Source organism: Haliaeetus leucocephalus, unplaced genomic scaffold (genome assembly GCF_000737465.1).
Source record: "Haliaeetus leucocephalus isolate CR32 unplaced genomic scaffold, Haliaeetus_leucocephalus-4.0 Scaffold439, whole genome shotgun sequence".
Classification (NCBI taxonomy): Eukaryota; Metazoa; Chordata; class Aves; order Accipitriformes; family Accipitridae; genus Haliaeetus; species Haliaeetus leucocephalus.
The window spans coordinates 6,914,053-6,933,410 of NW_010972875.1; the positions used below are offsets into that span (position 1 = coordinate 6,914,053).

The 19,358-nt window shown below is 35.6% G+C and overlaps 1 protein-coding gene across 5 annotated transcripts in view; it reads left to right on the forward strand.

Annotated features, from left to right (window-relative positions):
- The window catches only part of DCUN1D4 (DCN1, defective in cullin neddylation 1, domain containing 4), a 39,057-nt gene extending 20,548 nt beyond the window's left edge, over positions 1-18,509 (forward strand). For 4 of the 5 annotated variants that reach the window (XM_010574507.1, XM_010574506.1, XM_010574508.1 and 1 more), the window contains 7 exons: positions 7,611-7,702; positions 10,120-10,190; positions 11,845-11,936; positions 12,832-12,940; positions 16,900-17,004; positions 17,463-17,565; positions 17,676-18,509. In XM_010574507.1, the coding sequence (XP_010572809.1) occupies positions 7,611-7,702; positions 10,120-10,190; positions 11,845-11,936; positions 12,832-12,940; positions 16,900-17,004; positions 17,463-17,565; positions 17,676-17,731 (628 nt within the window). In that variant the 3' untranslated portion in view covers positions 17,732-18,509. Of the gene's footprint in view, positions 1-7,610; positions 7,703-10,119; positions 10,191-11,844; positions 11,937-12,831; positions 12,941-16,899; positions 17,005-17,459; positions 17,566-17,675 lie in introns of all 5 variants that reach the window. The other variant, XM_010574505.1, reaches the window with a different exon arrangement.
- The last annotated feature ends 849 nt before the right edge of the window (positions 18,510-19,358 follow it).

The following is a 19,358-nucleotide window of genomic DNA, read 5'->3' on the forward strand; positions in this document are numbered from 1 at the left end:
ATGCCCAGAATGCTGTGTATAATAAAAACAGTATGGATAGTGCAATGCCAGTTTATGGAATAAGGGGCTTCTAAGCCCAGTTCTTCATCATTGTTTCTGTTTTAGAGGCAGACTTCCTAGAAGCTGCATACTAGTAACTCAGGATAAGCCTTCAAGGGACATGAGCCTGTATGGATTCTGTATTAAGCAAGAATCGTAGTCTGTGTCTGTTCTTGAATGTCTGCTTGCAATGAAAAAATGCAATGTGTGCTCTCCAGAAGAGACTGCATTTCCTAACAGAGATGATTTGTCACTTCAAATGCTTACGGAATGATGTAAGTTTTTTTATGTTTCTCAGTTACAGTGGCAAACTTATAGGGGCAACATTAGCAAATAAATCCAGTAATTGTGAGTCTCCTGTTTGTTTTCAGTGCAAAAATGATAGGTAGTAGTCTGAAGATTATCAAAGGAGTGTCATCATTAGTGGTGTTATCACACCTGAGACCAAATATTGATGATTCCTCCTGGTTTGTCCCTACAAAGGAGATTTATTTTTTTAATCCTTACATGGATAGTTTTGTTGAGTGATATTTTCGGTCTTCACTATTTGTGGTGTGTTCTCATAATCTCTTCAACTATAATAGTGATATTTTTGAGATATGTATTCTTTCCAGAAAGTTTATTTCAGCAGGGCTCTGTGCTAAAATAGAAGATGATTTCTAAAGGCTCTTAAACTCATAAACTTTAAATACATCTGATACCAGGGAGCTTGTAATAGCCTTCAGCCTCAGTTCCAGGCTGTTAGGGATATAGCCTCATCTTGGAAGGATTAGTGGAATAATGACACTGGCTATTGAGGAAAAAAAATTATAGGAACAAATCTAGTTGTTAGTGAAGTTATTTGGAAATGCTGATCTCATGCATAAACTGATTATGGAAAACAAAGATTCCAAACATGTTCTTTAGCATCCCACCCTTATATAATAAGAGCTTGAATTCTGTTAATTAACATTCATAACGTCACCTTGAACCATGAGTGCAGTGTTTCAGTGGGAGGGAATTTTTATACCGGATGATGTGTAATGAAAAGAACTTGGTGTATTCATTTCTGGATCACAGTAAGATTTATCTTGTCTTAAAGAATAGCTATTGGAAGTAAACAGTTTAGCTTACACTTGCCAGAACATAATGACTTGAAGAGTTGGTTTGTATTTTCCTCTCACTATCACAGTCTTGACTGTATTGTACTTAAAACTCTTATGGTATAAGGTATTCTCAAACTGGAGTTAAAAATACATTTTCTGTACATTGCTCTTCCATCACTGTCTTAAGGCTCTTAGGAAAGGTAAAGCAAGTTTCATGTAAAGATACTTGCTAGGTAAGAATATAGTCTGCACTGTGCAATATCTGATGCTGTGTATCTGTTACACAGTCTCTAGCCAAATACTGGCTTTTTCCGTAGGGGAAAATGAGCTGTATAACCTAATGTCTTCTCTTCTTTCTGATAGTCTCATTTAAGAAAATAATTATACTCCTTATTCCAGAATCAGGCTGAGAACAAAAATCTTACAATAATGGATATTTGGACCTTAGAAGGATGAAAACTAGGAATATTTATCTGCTTCCCTGAAAATTATGTTTTCAAGCAATTAGATCTAGAGTCTAATTTATTCTAGATGTGTGTATGGACCACATAAGGGCCTGTTAACATGAAAAATAGGGTTTCTTTATTGAGTAATAAGTTCCATCCTCTGTGGTAGAAAAACATAAGTTTTGAAAACACAGTCAACACACTATTATTAACATGGGAAAGTAAAATGGGATTGTACTAACCTTGGAAGTTTTCAAAACATTTAGTGCTGAGAGGGTTTTTTTGTTTTGTTGTAGTTTACCAACTGGTTTGGTCCTGCCCCATGCAAACAGCCTGTGTTACCAACTGTCAGAGATGTCTAGACCTTATTCCTTGAAGAAGAGGTTTTCAAGTACGCACAGATATAATTTTCCCTTTTTATACACCTTTTCAGTGAACTTCACTTAATAGTTCTGAAGAATCTTAAACTGGACATGTGACTATCAGCATGTATGCTGTTATACATACTGCTCCTTAAGTAAGCCTGACGAAGTTCAAAACATTAATTTAAAAGTTTGAAGATGATTGTAAGCCTTTAAATAGGGAAAGATAAGACATATTCATTCATAAAACGTACCAGTCAAGTAAGTTTGTCCTGAGGGTTGCTTTAGGCAGTCTTTGTCATGCTTTGCAAATGGTAAAACATCTCTCCCTTCCCCCGCCCCTTGTTTCTACAGTATTTATGAAACTATTGCTAAAATCATAATTGTGAATGAATAGGTAAGGCTTTATAAAAATACTTTCATTGTGCTCTACTGATGAAAATTCTCAGCCAAAATTTTAAATTAATAAATTAGAATTAATTGAAGTAGTAGGGGGCATCTTCTTCAGTCAAAAGTTTGCATCTTTCAAAATATAAATAATCTGAAAGCAATTAGTTACTCATTTTGAAGCTCAAAGAAAATGGAGTAAAGGTTTTGAATAAGTTCTGGTTGCATAGAAACAAAGCTACTGTTGATAAATTTCTTGATGTTTTCATCAGTACACACTGACCATCTAAATCAGCAGGCTGTAGATCTTCATGAGGGGTTAACTTTTGACTTACCGTAATAATAAACTGTACCTTTTTTATCTTTCTCCCCACTGTCTTTCTCCCCCCTGCGCCCCCCTTTTTGTCCCTTGCTGCTGTGGTAGGTGGAGCTCTAACAAATTCCAGTACATTTGAAGCATGCTCAGAGCACGAGTAGATATCCAGCTTTGAAGAGTGCAGTAAATTGAAGGGAATTACCCTGATCTTGTTCTTTTTGCTGGCAGCAACCACATACTCTTAGGATGACTTGCCTAGCCACCCCATAATAGCTGGATGGAATTTTCCTGCTTTTGCTTTCCCACCAAATCAGTTGTTATGAATGGAGAAAAGTAATCTGAAAAAGATATGGATGATAGTGTATTTAAAGAAATGTGAAAGGCCTAGACACTCAGGTTTTTTTAATTAGTTTGTTTACATCTGTCTGTAGCACTTCCAATTATAAACTACATCGTCTCATCTTTATTGCAGGGATATTACAATTCCCTAGCTCGTAAGAAAAAGATAAGTTTAAAAATGGATGTTATGAGTCAGCTATTAGGTCATGATGGAGATGTGAGCATTTCTGAGAAAATAACTTCATTTACATGTGGTTAAGTAGTTGGTAATCACTTTTATAAAATTTAGGCAGGTTAATCTCATGTTGCTTTTTCCCTGCCCTGTCCCACATTCTTTCCTCTCTCTAGTTAAAATGGCTGTTAGAGAGAGATAATAAAAAAGAAAAAGCTAAATGCTCCTTAAGGGGATATTGGTTATAATATAAAGAAACATTTTTTGAAGGCCGCTGTCACTGTCCTGACACTGACAGTGTTATGTTACAATAATAAAAACTATTATTTTTTAATTGAAGATTTTTCTGAGTCATTGTACTTGCACGCGGTCTCATGTCAGAGACAAATACATACTCTTTGCCCATAGGTGATTATTTTTTCCTTGCTGTTCCTGATGGGCAGCATCTCAGGGTTCAGAAACGAAAGGGTAATTCTAAATGCAAAGGCTCAGATTTTGCTGTTGTCCAGTAGTGATAGGTATAGCAGACACTCTGGGGAAAAAGTTCTGCGTGCACCTTTCTAGCACTGGCGATGAAGAAAACACCCTTTAGCAATCCTGTTCCAGTGTGATCATTCTCTGATAGTGGTACAAATTCTGGTACAAAAAGTACCAGGTATACTCATTGGCTGTTCCTTTATGGAATGTGTCTATGGGGTTTTTACTTTTTGGTTTTTTTCCCTTTCGGTGGTTTTTTTTTTTTTTTTTTTTCTCCTCTAGGCTCTGAGCAGTATGTTCTTTCAGTTCTGGTGTGTGATTGAAACTCTGCAGGTTCCTCTTATGGACCATCAATGCGTAAGCAAATTGCCAAACTATAACATGGTCAGCTTAATGGTTGTGTGTCTATTTGAAGGTACTGGTGCTGGTCATCTTGAGGAAGCTGTGAGCCGTTGAGGACTTGCTGTTTCAAACTGGGATCTGTTCAGTAGATGCTTGGTCCTCCCAAAGTATTCAGATATCTACCCTGTGCACTCTGACAGTTTGTATTTGTCTGTGTAGCAAGAGACGCTGTCCTTAGCACAAAGACAAAGCACATCATCTTGCAGTATATACAGAGAAATTCCAAATATATGAGAATTATTCTAAGATACAAAATGTATGCTAGATGTCTCTGGCAGTTTTTGTTTTTCTCCTCTGCATCTATGGTTCTTGAGATAATAAAATCTGTATTAATGATAATTCAGATGACGCAGTCTTTGGAATCACCTTTACCCTGTGCTGCCAGGTTGGGCTTGCTGTGATAATTGAACCAAGTTGTTCTAGGCTGTAATATCAGATACTTGTCTACTTGCTTGCTTGTATCTCCCTCTCATCTCGCTTCACCAAGCACTTCAGGGATTAGGAGTTTCTTGCTGATAGAACTAGCTGGTTTGGCTAGACTATGGGGAGAACTCATTTGGTGTTTGGAGTAAGGAGGGGAAGAACAGGCTTCATCTTTATGCATGAGAAATCACTAATACTGGGTCTGCATTGGTGTTACTTATTTCTGTCATACTCCTTTTCAAGTGATCTTTGTCTTGCAGAATATGTGATCTGCTATTAGTTCCTTTAGGTTGAGAGAAAGGCATCTGAGATTCATCCAGCCATTTTTGTTGCATGGTTTTATGCTCCTGGCCGTGCATGGTCTGTTTTCATTACAAATGTGATACGATGTCACCTGCAGTTTTAATGAACGTCTGGCTAACTAGCTTGTAGCAGCGACTGGGATAGCTCAAGACTATATCCTTTCTGATTTTATTTTCTGAATTTGTGAAGTAATTTCTCTTACTGGCAGAGGTTGGAAGATCTGTTATCAGTTCTGGTTTCTCAAAAATCAAACTCCAGTGGTCAGATACTGAGCTTTTTGAACAATTATAAGTTTGAGGCCAGAGTGTTTTGCTTGGAGTTACTTGGCCTTATGTTGGGCACATGGACTTACTAATGAATATTGTTGTTCCCTTCGGGTCCTAAACAATGACCTTAGCCTTAAGCACAAAAAGTGACTTTCAGTCCCTTATCAGTCCTATGAAAACTGAAAACTTGCTATGTGTACATGCAGTAAATGTATAAAAAGGGCAGGTTTTTTTCTGTTCTCGTTCACCATTCCTCTTTCACATACTGCTGTCATTGGTGTCTTGGTTCAGGCTACAGTATTTAGCTCTGCCGCTTGTAGATGCAGGAATCCTTTTTCTGAAATACCTGGATGACCTAGAGTGCTGTCAATAAATTTGTTTTGTGAGGGTTCCTTCCCAAATCCACTGCTCACATACTGACAGGCCATGTGTTGTTGAGTTACATGAACAAGTAGGGCAAGGCATTTGGTTATCATCCCTTCTTAAGAAAAGACATTGATTCTTGTGATGAAATGTCCGTCTTTGGGGGAACCACATTAGCTTTGCGTGTCCTAGGTCCCAGCAGTGCTCTTACAGGCTTCTTGAATAAATAGAATAGAATAAAAGATGTTGGCTAGCTCCTGCTACAATCAGTTTTCCACTTGGTAGTCCAGTTAGTGTTTGTCACGTTTGTTTGCTACAAAAAAGGGGATACTGAATAATTAGACCTTTGCCAAAATGGCAGAATGCCACCTTTCTTTGACTCAAGACATTTTTTTGATTCCTCTGAATTCAGAATAGCCTAAAAAATACTGGATAGGTCTTTCATAATCACAGTTCATTCTGCAAGTATGAGAATGTTAAGTTATCAGACCTGTTTTTTAAAAAAAAATAAGATTGTTCCAACTCCGACTTACACCTTCTAGCTTGGTTGTTTACTTAGTGGGCAGTGCTGTCAGCCTGTTCCTTTGCAACTGCAGTAAAGCTTATATAAAGTAGGTAATTCAAATTGAAAAAAGTGTTTTCAAAATGAAAATTAAAAAAAAGACCCCTACAAATTGTAGGTATGTGAATATAAGTGTTTGAGAGGTATGGCTGGCATTTTTCTGCAGTGTTTCACTTTGCTGCAGGTCAGTGTGTTTCAGTAGAGTGTTAATTTTTCTTTCTACTTTGAAATTTCTTAAGAGACTCATTTGTATTTGTTGTCCAATTAGCAATTTATCATTTTGCTCTGACTACTTCTAATGGTTAATTGCTTTAAAGGAACTATGACAATAAACGTGAAGTAGTTCTTTGAATTACTGACAGAATGATCTGTGTGCTGTTAACTTCTAGCTAGTTTCTCATAGCTGATAGCTGAGCTAGATGGAGAATAGTAGGATCAATGTACTCTAAGCTCATAAGTATAGACATCTTTTACATGTCTTTCTAGAAGAACAAAATGGTGGTGAAATCAACTCAAAATTAATTTCATCAAGTTGTTTCAGAATTCTCCTTGAACCAATTAGCCACTTTGTTGTCCTCCCCCAGCAGGGTTTGACACTGTAAGAAGAAGGGCTGCATGCTTGGAACATGTACAGAGCCGTTCTTGGCTACGTCCTCTAGTCTAAGCCATTTGTTGCTCGGCTCTTTTCAGCCTTTATGAGTCCAAGCTACTGCAGAGTGGTGGAAATGGATCAGAGAATGCATATGCAGCAGTGAACAACTACTTGGACTGCTGAGTCTCTTTCCTCTAACAGGCACAAATGGTATTGTCTCTGTTTCAGAAAAGTGTAAACAGGGTGGAATAACTCATCAACTTCTGCTATGCCTTCCGTGCTTTAGGTGTTTCAGATGTTAAATTGAGGAGCCTGGTACTTCAGTATTGTTTCCTGAATGTAGTTAAAATTCCTTGTGCTTCTTGTTGAAGGAGACCACTACCTTGCTGGTCATCTCTGGGGAGAAGGGCCACTATGGATCTAGCTTTTCAGATAACTGTTTACCCTGTGATGAATGAGGTTCCTTGAGTTATTGTCAGTGAGGACCTGTAACCTGTTCTCTGTGGTCCTTTTGTGTTACCAACTGGCTTCAGAATAATGCAAGCGTGAGTCATGTCTATTTTGGCCTTTATGCCTTTTATAGGATTTTTTTGAGGAGGCAAAAGGAGTATGTGCAGTTCTCCTTAGTTAATAATTCGAAGTGCACAATGTATGCGTGCGCCTACAGGTAGGACCTGTGTTGACTGTGACATGGAATTACTCTAGGTTTAGACCCACAGCCAAGTTGCAACCCATCAGTTGATTGTGGTAACTGATAGTGTGCACAAGTCTTACTTGAATTTACACAAAGCAGTTTGAGGTTGAATTTGAACTAGTCTGTATTTGTTGTAAGGAAATTTTATGTACATGGATAACAATTATGAATCAGTTGAAGTATGACAGACTGAGCAAACACAGTGTTTAGGTTCAGTGATTCTTACTCTGTTAAACAGTGTCCCAAATGACTGGATATGAGGACAGTATGTTGGGTAAACTGGTTTATGAAAGGAAAAATGTTGCTGCTTACGGTGGCTGTTGACTAAAAGATTGCTTTTAAAAAACTGATGAATTAATTACTTGTTTCTCTTTTTTTAAAGTATGTATAGAAAATATGATTCAACTAGAATAAAAGCAGAGGAAGAAGTCTTTTCAAGTAAGAGATGCTTAGAATGGTTCTATGAATATGCAGGTAAGGGTGAAATGCAAATTTCCTCCTAATTTAATTTACACTGGAATATAAAAATTTCATTAACTGAGCTTTTCCAAGACTGAATATAGAGGCTTTTTTTTTAAAAAAGTCTTAAAGAAGCTTTTCTTATGTTCTGTGTAGCGTGAAGTTGAAGAGTTCAAGGGGCAATTTTGTCTTTGTCTCTGTTCTGTAAAAAGAATACAGAAGATGTGGAACTTAAAATATTTTGGAACATGTATACTTGCTATTCAAATCTATAGTTAAAGCTGTACTTCTGTCCAAAATTTTGTTACCTCTCTGGCTTTAGAAGTTCTGTCATCTGCCGTGTTATTGCTGAATAGTACAGAATTATGCTTCAGGAGAAGTGTGTCTTTAATTAAAAAAAAAAAAAAAAAAGGTGGGGGAGGTGGTAACATTAGTTTTGTTCCTGGTGAATCTGGTGCTTATGGTTATGGTTTCAAGGAAAGAAGTTTCAAGTATCCCATACTAGTCTTGTCTTCATACAGTTTTCCATCACAAGGTATAGGGAAGGTAGACTGAATTATTTATTCTTGCCCTTGTGTATGAGAACTTTCTTCAGGCTTTACTTCTAGGACTGTTAATTATGATCTGTGATCACAAAAGATGATCCTTTAATAATGAAGTTGGTGGTTGTATTCATTTTTTTTACACGTGGTTTTCTGAATGAGAACTTGAAGTATGGAGAAAAATGATCTCATGACTATAAAGACCAAAAGGAAATGAAAGACGTGATTGACAAAGAAAATAAGGTCATCTTCCAGTTTTCTGATGTTGCCTTGGATAATGTTGCTCACAGCTTGTTCTGTTTTCTCTACTTCTTACGCATAATGAAGAGTGACTTAATTGGATGTAATAAAATATTTTTTTTCTTCTAATAAAATCACATAAACTAAATTAAATACTTTGAGATCTCACTTGTCTGTGGCAGTCTGTGAGAGAAGATTCAGACAAATTCAAGCCAAATCTAACCTGTTAGATTCTCTGCCTTTCTGACCAGCTTGATTTATTTTTTTACTCTAGCAACAGGGATAACTCATTTTTGTCAACACTTTCATGGAAAGAAGGGATGAAAGGAAGGCTGTATATGAAAGAACTTTTGGGTTTTCATTGGATGCATACACCAAGATAAAACAGAAAAGCAGAGAGTATGATTCTGTTTACAGTATTGAGTAACATTCTGAAAAATGAATTTTCAAAGAATAATCTCTTTTGTGGTTTTGCTTCATAGTCTTCTCCCTTATATATGCACAGTTGACACTGCATTTTTTTTTCCTAGTGTGTCTTTACATTACAGAATGAGTCTTTTTAAAGACTGTGTACGCTCAGAGAACTGTGAGAGGATGTCATGAGAAGATGGGAAAAGATATAATTAAACCTTGTTATTTCTAGAATAGTAGGTCACCTAATAATAAAACATAGATTGATCTTCCCTTTATAAAACCTCTTTTCTTGCACATGTGATCTTTATATTGGATGAAAGTAGGCATTTCAGCTTCTAATTTTTTTTCCCAAATGAGCCCTTTTAAACATGAGTAAAATAATTCTAACAAAATAGTCCAAAGACTTAAAATTTACTTAAAAAAGTAGAATTGCTCAGTACAATTCTTAATGCCTGTATAATTTTTCAATAGAGTATTGTAGAAGTAGCATATATAATGTAACATCAAATATCTTGATTTAACAGCATGTTTTAGTAGTAGTGCATTTTAATACCATCTATTTTTTGCATCTTTTTTTTCCTTTTAAGTTGGCAAAGAAATAGCTGTAATTCATGTCTTCCTTCCCCCCTGAAGTTACTAAAATTCAGATAGTATGTGGCCGTGGTATAGCAACATGAATAAAGAGGAGCACGAGATTTTTATTTTAGGGTCTTTTTTTCTAGGTAACTTTATATAAAGATAGTATTTGACACAATAAAGAATGACATTCTGGGAATGATAATGTATTGTATACTGTATAGTGATGCATCACATTATTATGTGATATGATCTTATGATAACAGTAGAGATTCAAACCAAGAAATGAGTTTCACCATCCATCATCCACTCATTTAACCGTGGTAAATTTCATGGATGTTCTGCTTGTCTTAAGTGCATTCTTAAAGGTCTTATTAATTTATTCTTCCAAGATTATCTCACTAAGTGGGTAGAATAAAGGATATTGTCAGGAATGAAAGTTGTTTCACAGTTTTTCTGTCTCTGTTTCCAAAGGTGAGATAAAGATTTAAGTGTATCCAAGTCTGATAGTAAGTGTGGAAATATTTATTGCATGTTAAAACAAACAAAAAAACTATATGGAAATTCAGATTGTACTGCGTGATTGCACTTCTCTTGTGCTGTAAAGGTCAGACTGTTTTCATTTTCAGTGATTAAGTAAAATGCATTTTTTTTTTGCAGGCGCTGATGACATTGTAGGGCCAGAAGGTATGGAGAAATTTTGTGAAGACATTGGAGTTGAACCAGAAAATGTAAGTTCAGAGTCTATCCAAAAGATGCCTAATCTGTTATGATGTATATGAGCCAGTCTTGTATCTCTTATTTTTCCATCAAGAATTACTTGGTGGAGTAAGGAAAAACTTGGAAGTTTTAAAAAAAATTAAAGAAATAGGAATGAGGGAGGTTTATATACACATTTGGAAACAACTTGCCTTTATTTTAAACCCCAAACTGTTAACCTGTAAAAACTCCATTTTGTCTTTGCTACCACCCCTTCTTTTTCACTTTTTTAACCCCTCAAAAAAGAAAGATATTTTAAAAAAAAGGAAAAAGAAAAAAGCTGATGGTTGTCTTTTCTGAAACAATGAGACAAGACTGGCGATTTAATGTAGCAACTACAAAACTACAAAGTAACGATTTCTTTGGGTTTTCTAGGAAAGAAATTTCAAATATTGTGAGCAATATTAGCACTCCCATTATGCCATTTCAAAACACAACTAAGTAAAAAATAAAATTAAATATATATATTTTATATGTATGTATATGTAGAATTAAATAAAATTTAAAAAGGAATAGTTGTGCCTTTTACAAGCTTTTTCCTAGTGTCTAATTTTTGCACTTTAAATGTATATGCAAGTCTCATCTTTTGTGGGATTCATAAAGCATCATCTCTGACTAAGTAAAATGAGAATTGTGGTTTTGAAAGATTTACTGGAAATATAAGATGTAATTTGCTAATTTTGGCATTTATAGTATAATAAACCCTTGAAATTTATGCAGACATCTGGGTATATGAGTAGGTAATGCGATTCGCATTAAAAACCATGTAGAGCTTCACTAACATTAGCTGGTTAATGGCTGATTTGCAAGTTTAAATAACTTGATTATGTTTTTCTTCTAGTCTGCAGGGTCAGTTGTCCTGCAGGTTTTTCCATCTATACATCAAAAGTGGTTTCTTAAGTTCCTGAATAAGATAGTAATCTTACGGTATCACTTTATCTAAATTCTTCATTGCTTCAGTCTTCTGTGTGAGATGTGGAGAGGACTCTGTGTTTCCTTTTGGGCAATACTGAAGTATTTATGTATCAGCCTCTGTTCTGATGTGTGTTAATGTTAGCTCACTTAGCTTTACTTAACATCTACTTGAATTATACTGCATGTTCAGACCTGCAAAATCAGGTAGGCTGACAGTACCCTGGGGTAGCTGGATTCAGCTGGGACCATTATTAGCTTTAGAATAATTGGATTTCACAGAGCTCATGGATTGTAACTGTTGCTCAGCTAGATGAGTTTAACAAATGTCCTATGTAACTTGTTGTCAAATTGGTACTTAAATTTTGGAGTTGTTTTGGGAAACCTCTTCTGTAGCTTTTGCACCAACTCATCTTCCTCGTTGCACTGCTCACTGGATGACTCTGCATGCTCCCTTGAAGTAAGGTGGCTACTGGTAACTTGGGTGGATGTTCACTCTGTATCTTTGCATTGTTATCTTCTCTTTGTTTGGATAGTGTACAGGTTTGTCACTTTCAGGGTTTTTAACTTTTAAAATAGTGTAGCAAAGATCTGAACATCCCATTTATACGAGTAAAGCGTTCGTAGCCTACTAAACAGCAGTTGTTTGAAAAATGTGTGGATCTTTTTGTTAATTCTTTTCAGTCTTTTTTTTTTTTTTTCTCTTTAAAACAGGTAGTTATGCTTGTGCTAGCATGGAAGTTGGATGCACAAAACATGGGCTACTTTACATTACAAGAATGGTTAAAAGGAATGACATCGCTACAGTAAGTGCTTTGAAAAACCTCTTAAGTTTGTTATAGTAAACCCATTTTTTTAGAAAAAATACACTTTGATGTTTTGACTTAAAATACCTAAAGCAGAGAGCTCTACTGTGAAGTAGAAGCCATACATTTTTGGTCCTATTTATGGTGGTATGACCACTTAGAGACAACTTGAAAACGGACAGCTGCACATTTAAATACAGTTGGATTAAAATGTCTGCAGTCTCAAGAAAACAGAAATGTCGTGAAGTTCAACATTGTTTCTGTCCCCAAGGACATCTATCTTTGTCACTGGATTGGACCTATCTATTAGATATTGGTATGTTGTTAGAGCATGTGTAGTTTAAAATGCTAAATAATACAAACCCTTTCTGTGGCTGCATTGCCATGTTCTTTCTAAAAGTTGCTTTCTTCAGTTGAGAGCTTGCCTTCATGGTATAATTAACATAAATGTAGTTGACTAATCACATGTTTCAGAGAGCGCTGGAGAAAGACCTGTGTTTTCACTTATCTTCCAGAACAGAATCACTAAAACTGTGTAGGAAGTTACATAGTTTCAGCAAAACTATAGAAGTATTGTTTCACTCCCGTGGTTTGCTGGTTGTTTGCCATGTGTAGACAAGCTCTTGGTTTAATCTGTTGGAGAGTACATTTTCTACAAAGCCAAACAAATTTTTATCAGAGTACCAGTGTAAGACTTTACTACTTTAGCTAAATCCGTTACACACTGTGGGTTTAATCAAGGCATTTTATGCAGACAAACTCATAAACATGCCTTTGTAGAGAGTGATGTATTTTGAACAGATTGATGGGGATATGTGTTAAAGATACTTTTCTAAAACATCAGACATCTGTATAAGAATGCAGACTCTAAATTGACTTTGTGCTTTTCTTGTAGATGTGATACTACAGAAAAATTGAGAAATTCTCTGGATTACTTGAGATCTTTATTAAATGAGCCTACCAATTTTAAACTTATTTATAGATATGCATTTGACTTTGCACGGGTAAGTACTGTGGAAGACCAGCATCTGAAATTAAAACTTTACTTTCATAAGTAATAATTGAAAGACTGTCTACTTCTGAGTATGTTTCTCTTAAGATACCACCCAAGATTGCTTTGAACAAATGGAACTGTTTGTGTTCTAAAAAAGTATATGCAAAATGCCAGAACTGGAAAAGGAGAGTAATAGCATGCTTGATGTTCAGTGGTTTAGTGTTTTGATGTGTTTTGTTACCTCTCTGCTTCAAGCTATTTTGTGACTTCAAGGAAATAATTTAGGCTCTGTTCTGTTGCATATTGGAGCTTTGCCACTTACTGCCACTGGCTTTATAATTATGCTGGTTTTTCTTCTTACCATTTGAATTTTGTGAGCATAAACATACTTAAAACAGGAGGGCACTTCAGGCATTTCTGCAGGTGGTAAAAATAACTAACGTGATAAAAGCTGGACATGATATAATATAAATACTGGTTCAGAAGACTGTTGGAAAGTCATTAATTATGTTCTCAGTATTTATTAAACAATATCCTCCTACCAGTCTTCCTACTATAAAATATGTATTGATAAAATTGTACCTGGTATTGGAACCCAAAATATGCATAAGACTATTCCTACTTAAAGGGCACAATAAAAGAACTTCAATTTTCTGAATTAACATTTTGACATGGAATTTGGACACCCATCTTCCTAATGTGATGGAATGTGCAGGAGATTTAACGTAAAAATCATCACAGGCAAAACTGAAGCTCAGATTTCAGTGCGGGAGAACCAAAAGCACCAAGAAAATTTGCAGCAAAAAACGTAACATGAGAAAAATAATAAGAAGAAATTTAACTGATAGCAATTCTGATAGTTAAGTCTGTTATAAGTAACTCAGATTTGTGGTATATCAGTGCTTTCTCCATGTGAGCATGCAGAGATTCATGGTAGCTCACTTTTAACCAAGGAAACCTACAGCTGAATATGACAGAATGGATGGTATTAGTTAGTATGAGGAAAAAAAGCCATATCCACATCTTAATTCCTCCTTTGCTGTGTGAAGATTTATTCTGCCAGTTTTGCTCAGCATAAAATGCAAAGGCTAGAAATAACTAACATTGCCAAAGAAGTTCAAGATGCTGATGAAATATTTGGAATAGATTAAAAAACGTTTTAGTAGTAGCAAATCTGCACCAGCTGATGGCCTGTCAAAAGTAAGTGCAGAAACGTAAAAGAGGATGGTGGGTGGAGTTTTTTCAAGAGGTACCAAACTGATGTGACAAACAGTGGCCTTGAAAAAGAACTTAAATATTGAGACGCAGATGGTGTGACATCATTTGTGACAAAAAAACCCTGATTGTAAACTGCAAGTCAAAGGCATATCAACAAGGGAATTGTCAAAACAATATTGGATTAATAGAATTATTGAACTTTTAATACTATAGAGCCAGGGGAGGTCTGTAGGAGAATGGCAACTAGTAAGACTAGCAGTGAATGCTGACAAGGGCTGATAAGTTTATCTAGATGTGGCAGATGAATCTGTACATAATTTTTATCACAATAATTGAAGTGATGGATATAAAAAAGCTGATGGGAGCAGTTTTGGGTTTTGATTCAGAAGATTGTGTAATTTCCATCCTAAGGGTAATCATTTCAGGGAAATGCTCCGTGGCAAAAAACCCACTTTTCTAAACTTCTGAAGTTTTAAGAGAGAATTTTTGAAAGCATCTGTTGTAATTTGGTATTTAGAGTTAGTTTGTCAATAAAAATAAGCATCATCGAGGTTTTATGTGGCATGCACGATTTAAGTCAGCATGGATTTGAGGAAATAATTTAAAACACCATATGTTGGTATTAAGCACAAATACATTCCTTGGTCCCTGTTCCCCATTGTCATTGCCAAGTTTGAGAACATACAGATGCATGTATTTCATGGCTTAAATAGGTCTTTTATCTGAAATATTGGGAAAGAAAAAAATCTCAGAAAGACTGTCTATGATCAGTGTAAAACAAATACTGAAATTTATCAGAGTTTGTTAATATATTCTTTCCACTGTATCCAAGAAAGAGAATATAAGTATCTGGAATGCGTGTTAAGAATGAAATTGGAGCATCTGTCATGGCAGATGTGCCATTAGGCAGTTGGAGGTGGGTATAAAGGGCTTATCTGAACAATTTGTTCTGAACAGTAGTCTGAGAGGGAGAGTGTAGAAACTTCACAATGTAAGGCATGTAAAACCAGCATGGCCAAAGTAAAGGCAACAGAGCCTGATTTCATTAACACTTGGATGTGTGTGAAGAATTCAGAGTATAAACAGTATGGAAAATCAAATGTATTCTCACAGCAGTATGATATCTGCTTAAAGGTGTTTGTGATAGAAGTGTAAATGGGCTTTGGAAAGAGACTTAGTTTTTGGAACTATTTGATGTTGGAAGACAACAAAAGAATTGTATCATATTAATAAAAAAACACCTTTGCAGGTTTGTTTTTCAGCTTTATTACTAATTGAAAAGCTTTCTTCGTCCTGGAATTTACTTTTTTTCTTCTAGATCAGACTGAGTGAAGTCCCTCTTGTATTTAGTGACCAGAATGTAAAACAGCTTCTGATGTTTTCAGAGTTACTGGCCTCCCCACTTTCCTTCCAAAACAAATCTGCATTAAATCCTGTCTACACAGTTTTAGAATTGAGGTGTATTTTGTGTGAAATGGGTTTCAAGAAGAGAGGATGACCTTGTGGCTAAGGCATTCAGTTGTTGTCTGAGAATGGGGATTTCACTCTACCACATCCTTCCTACATGATAGAAGACAATTCAGTTATGTTTTGAGCTTGTTTTTTTTAATAAAGATGTGTATTCTGTAATACATAAAACTGCACTTGTACAGGTGAGACATAGGGCTCAGTTCCCTTTGTCTTGGGTAGCTGTCTTGCACTGTTCTATTAGGCACTCCCTGTATCCTGGATATCCCTATATCCCTGTTTTTTCTTAAATTAGACTTTGCAGTCTGCAATCATGAATACATATAGAGAGATCAAGGTCTACAGTAGCTAATGTGGAACTTTATTTTTTTGTGATTTCATTAATTTCTGAATTTGTAGCTTAATGCTATAACCAAGGCATAAAATAAAGGGTGGGGTTTTACATTCCATCTCTCACCAAAATTTGTTTAATTTCAAGGCAACAAATGTAGATGGATAAACTACTTAAAATAACAAAATGGAATCTTACATGCACAGGCGTTACTTTTGAGATGTGCAGAAGCTGTGTTATCAAATACATTAACTTTCCCACTGATTAGATGCAGTGAGTCTGCTGGGTACAGATGATGCTTCTTTCTCTTGACAGAAACAAAAAAATCATGCCATAAGCCTTAATATACTGCTGCTACATTGAACTAAAACTGGGACAGTTACCTGAGAGGGGTCTCCATGTACTAGTATATTATGTTCTCTCTGCTCATTTGATAATTAATTTAATCTGAATTTCATGTAATCAGTAGAATAAGAGAACAAAGAACCTCCTTGGCTCACCCTTGCATAGTCAGTGTTACTTCATAGCTACTTAACTATCTAATGACAGTTCATACAGTTGTAATAGTGCAGGAAATATGTGCAGCGATACTATTTTAAGAGACATACAGCTATGCAGAGGCATATGTGCAAACATGGGTATGGGTCTAATGGCAGTTGCTTTCTAGAAAGGTCTGAAGTCACAAACAGGAGCATATGCCTCATCTGCAATAGCGATGACAGTTTTTTGGGAAAGTCAATAGAAAGCAACATCTGTGTATAGAAAGCCATTAGCTATGAGGAAGGAAATTTTACTAGGAAGTTGTGTTTTCTTACACTGTTAGATACTGCTATTTATTATTTATTTGTTAGTTTATTTTATGTATGGGTGAGCTGTGGTACAGGTGGTCGGGGAGGTGAAAAATCCTGAAATCATGCTCTTTTTTCGGTTTTGACCATTTCCTTTTTATGCAGGAAAAGGACCAGCGCAGCCTAGATATCAATACTGCCAAGTGTATGTTGGGCCTTCTTTTAGGAAAAACATGGTCCCTTTTCCCAGTGTTTCACCAGTTTCTAGAGGTACGAAGTTTGAAACAATTACATTTTTTTTGATCTGTCTATTCTGATACTTTAACTAGAGGTAGAATGAACAGCTAAGATTTTTTTGTTTTGATTTAGAATATACTAACGCCCAAAGTAGCACTTGTAACTGGTTGTCTTACCTTTCTTCCTTTTCCCCAAAACCCCATTCTGTTAAGGTTTGTTTAGTGCAGGACACAGTATAGAATGTCTTTGATTTGCTTTTGGACTTTCATTTTATTGCTATATGTTTGTCCACTAAAATATGTCTTAATCGGAAACAGGAATTATTCAACACAAGTTTGACTATGTAGCGGTTTCTTTACTCCTGTTTAGTTTTAGATGGCATGCAGATTTAAATAGTAATTCATCACAAGGTTTAAATTTTCAGTAAGAAAATCTGCATTTCAGGGAGTTGAAAATATATTTTAGTAACTTCTGCTTCTTGCCTTAAGCAGCAATCAAAATACAAAGTTATCAATAAGGACCAATGGTGTAACGTTCTTGAATTCAGCAGAACAATTAACCTTGACCTCAGTAACTATGATGAAGATGGAGCCTGTAAGTACTACCATATGTTGGTGTTCTAAAAAAATTTATTTCTCTGAGCTTAATCATTCAGTGTGCTTTTACAAAATTTTGTAAAATACAGTTATTTGATCTCTCTACAGGGCCAGTGTTGTTGGATGAGTTTGTGGAATGGTATAAAGGAAAACAGATGACATAGAAGTTTAACTATGCACAGCCACTCAAGAGTCACTGTTACCACAGTTATGTCAACCATTAGCCATAAACTGCTATTTGTATCAAAGTGCATGCTGCTTTTCTTGCACTGCATCCCTTTTGCAGGGAACTTTTGATGTTTGCTATTTAACAAGCTAGCTATGCTTGCTGTGTAGCATTGTTCTCTTTGAAGGCTGCTTTGCATTTTGTATTTACACTACGAATTGGTGAACTTGCCAGCGTCTTCACTGTGATTATGTGTATATTGCTGTCTAAATTTTGTATATGTGTATAAAAAAAAAAAAGCTTCACCTAGGGATTATTTCTGCAGAAATGTATTGTAAAAATAATTTTGTGGCATATTTCTAGTCATCACTTACATGTTTGAAACTTCAGTTATTTTGTTTTTCTTTTGGTCGCAAACGTAACATTTGAGAAAATGAAATGAACAGACTGCTTAGACATAGTCATGTGAAGAACTATTGTCAATTTTAATGTTAGTATTTGAGATGCCAATTTCTGAGGGGAGAAGACATGCTGTGACTTTCTTCACCGGAGTTCGCCAAACCTGACCTATTGCTTAACAAGAATGAAACATTGGTGTCTTAAAAAAAAAAAAAAATATATATACATATATACATATAAATATTAAAACACTGTAATAGTTGTACATGCCACAGATGATTTCCATTTGAAGAAAAAAGTACTGACTTTTTAATGTTAAAACTGCAGTAGTCATTATAGGTACAAATGAACAAATTAAAGTACCTTTTAAAAATGGGTTTTAGACTTTCGTAAATTGCCTTTGGCATACTCTTAATTTTTGGTGTACCAAGAGTGTCTGGTCTATGTTGTGATCTAGTGAAATTGAAAGTTCTAGCTAAAATAAGTTGTTTGGGGAACAAAGTCTGCTCACCCCTGGCACATAGATAATACAGGTTTGGGGTTTTTTTGTTTGCAACACTAGTCTTTCCCAGGGTCTCTAACTTTGTGTTTCTAAGTAATTAAAAATATGATAGCAAATAGTCAAAACATTACTTTTATTTTCATGCTGGGGATTGGAATTTCCTAGCAGAATGTCCGTTGCAGGCAATGGGCATGTTAAACACCAGCATTAAATGACACTACTTTTTAGTAAGGACCACTGCCTATTTCACTCATTTCTTTATATGTGTAGGACAGTTCTAGTGATTGTTTTGGTGAAAATGAGTGAATGGAATGATGTTTAAGTTCTGTAATTTTGTCACCTTGTCTTTGCCTTACCCTTCTTTATTAAGTAGTGTTAGTGTTGAGTCTTATAAATAGGTCCTTGAAGTATCCGGTGCTATTATACTTTGATCCCTAAGGATTTATTAAAATGTTCCATATTGATTCACAGAGCATTTAACAAAAAAGGGCCAGTGGATGTTTTGGAACGATGAATAACATTACTTTTCTGTAGAAATATTTTACAAGGTATTGGCAGTTTTGATATTTCTCTAGAACGCAATCCAGGGGAAGGGGGGGGAAGTGTTTTAGGTTGAATGTGAAATATTCAGCTGTATTGAGGGTCCTATTCTGCCATCACTGAAGTCGGGAACAACTGTCATTAACTTGACTGCTTTCAGGATTAAGCCTGGTTTAGCAAAAGC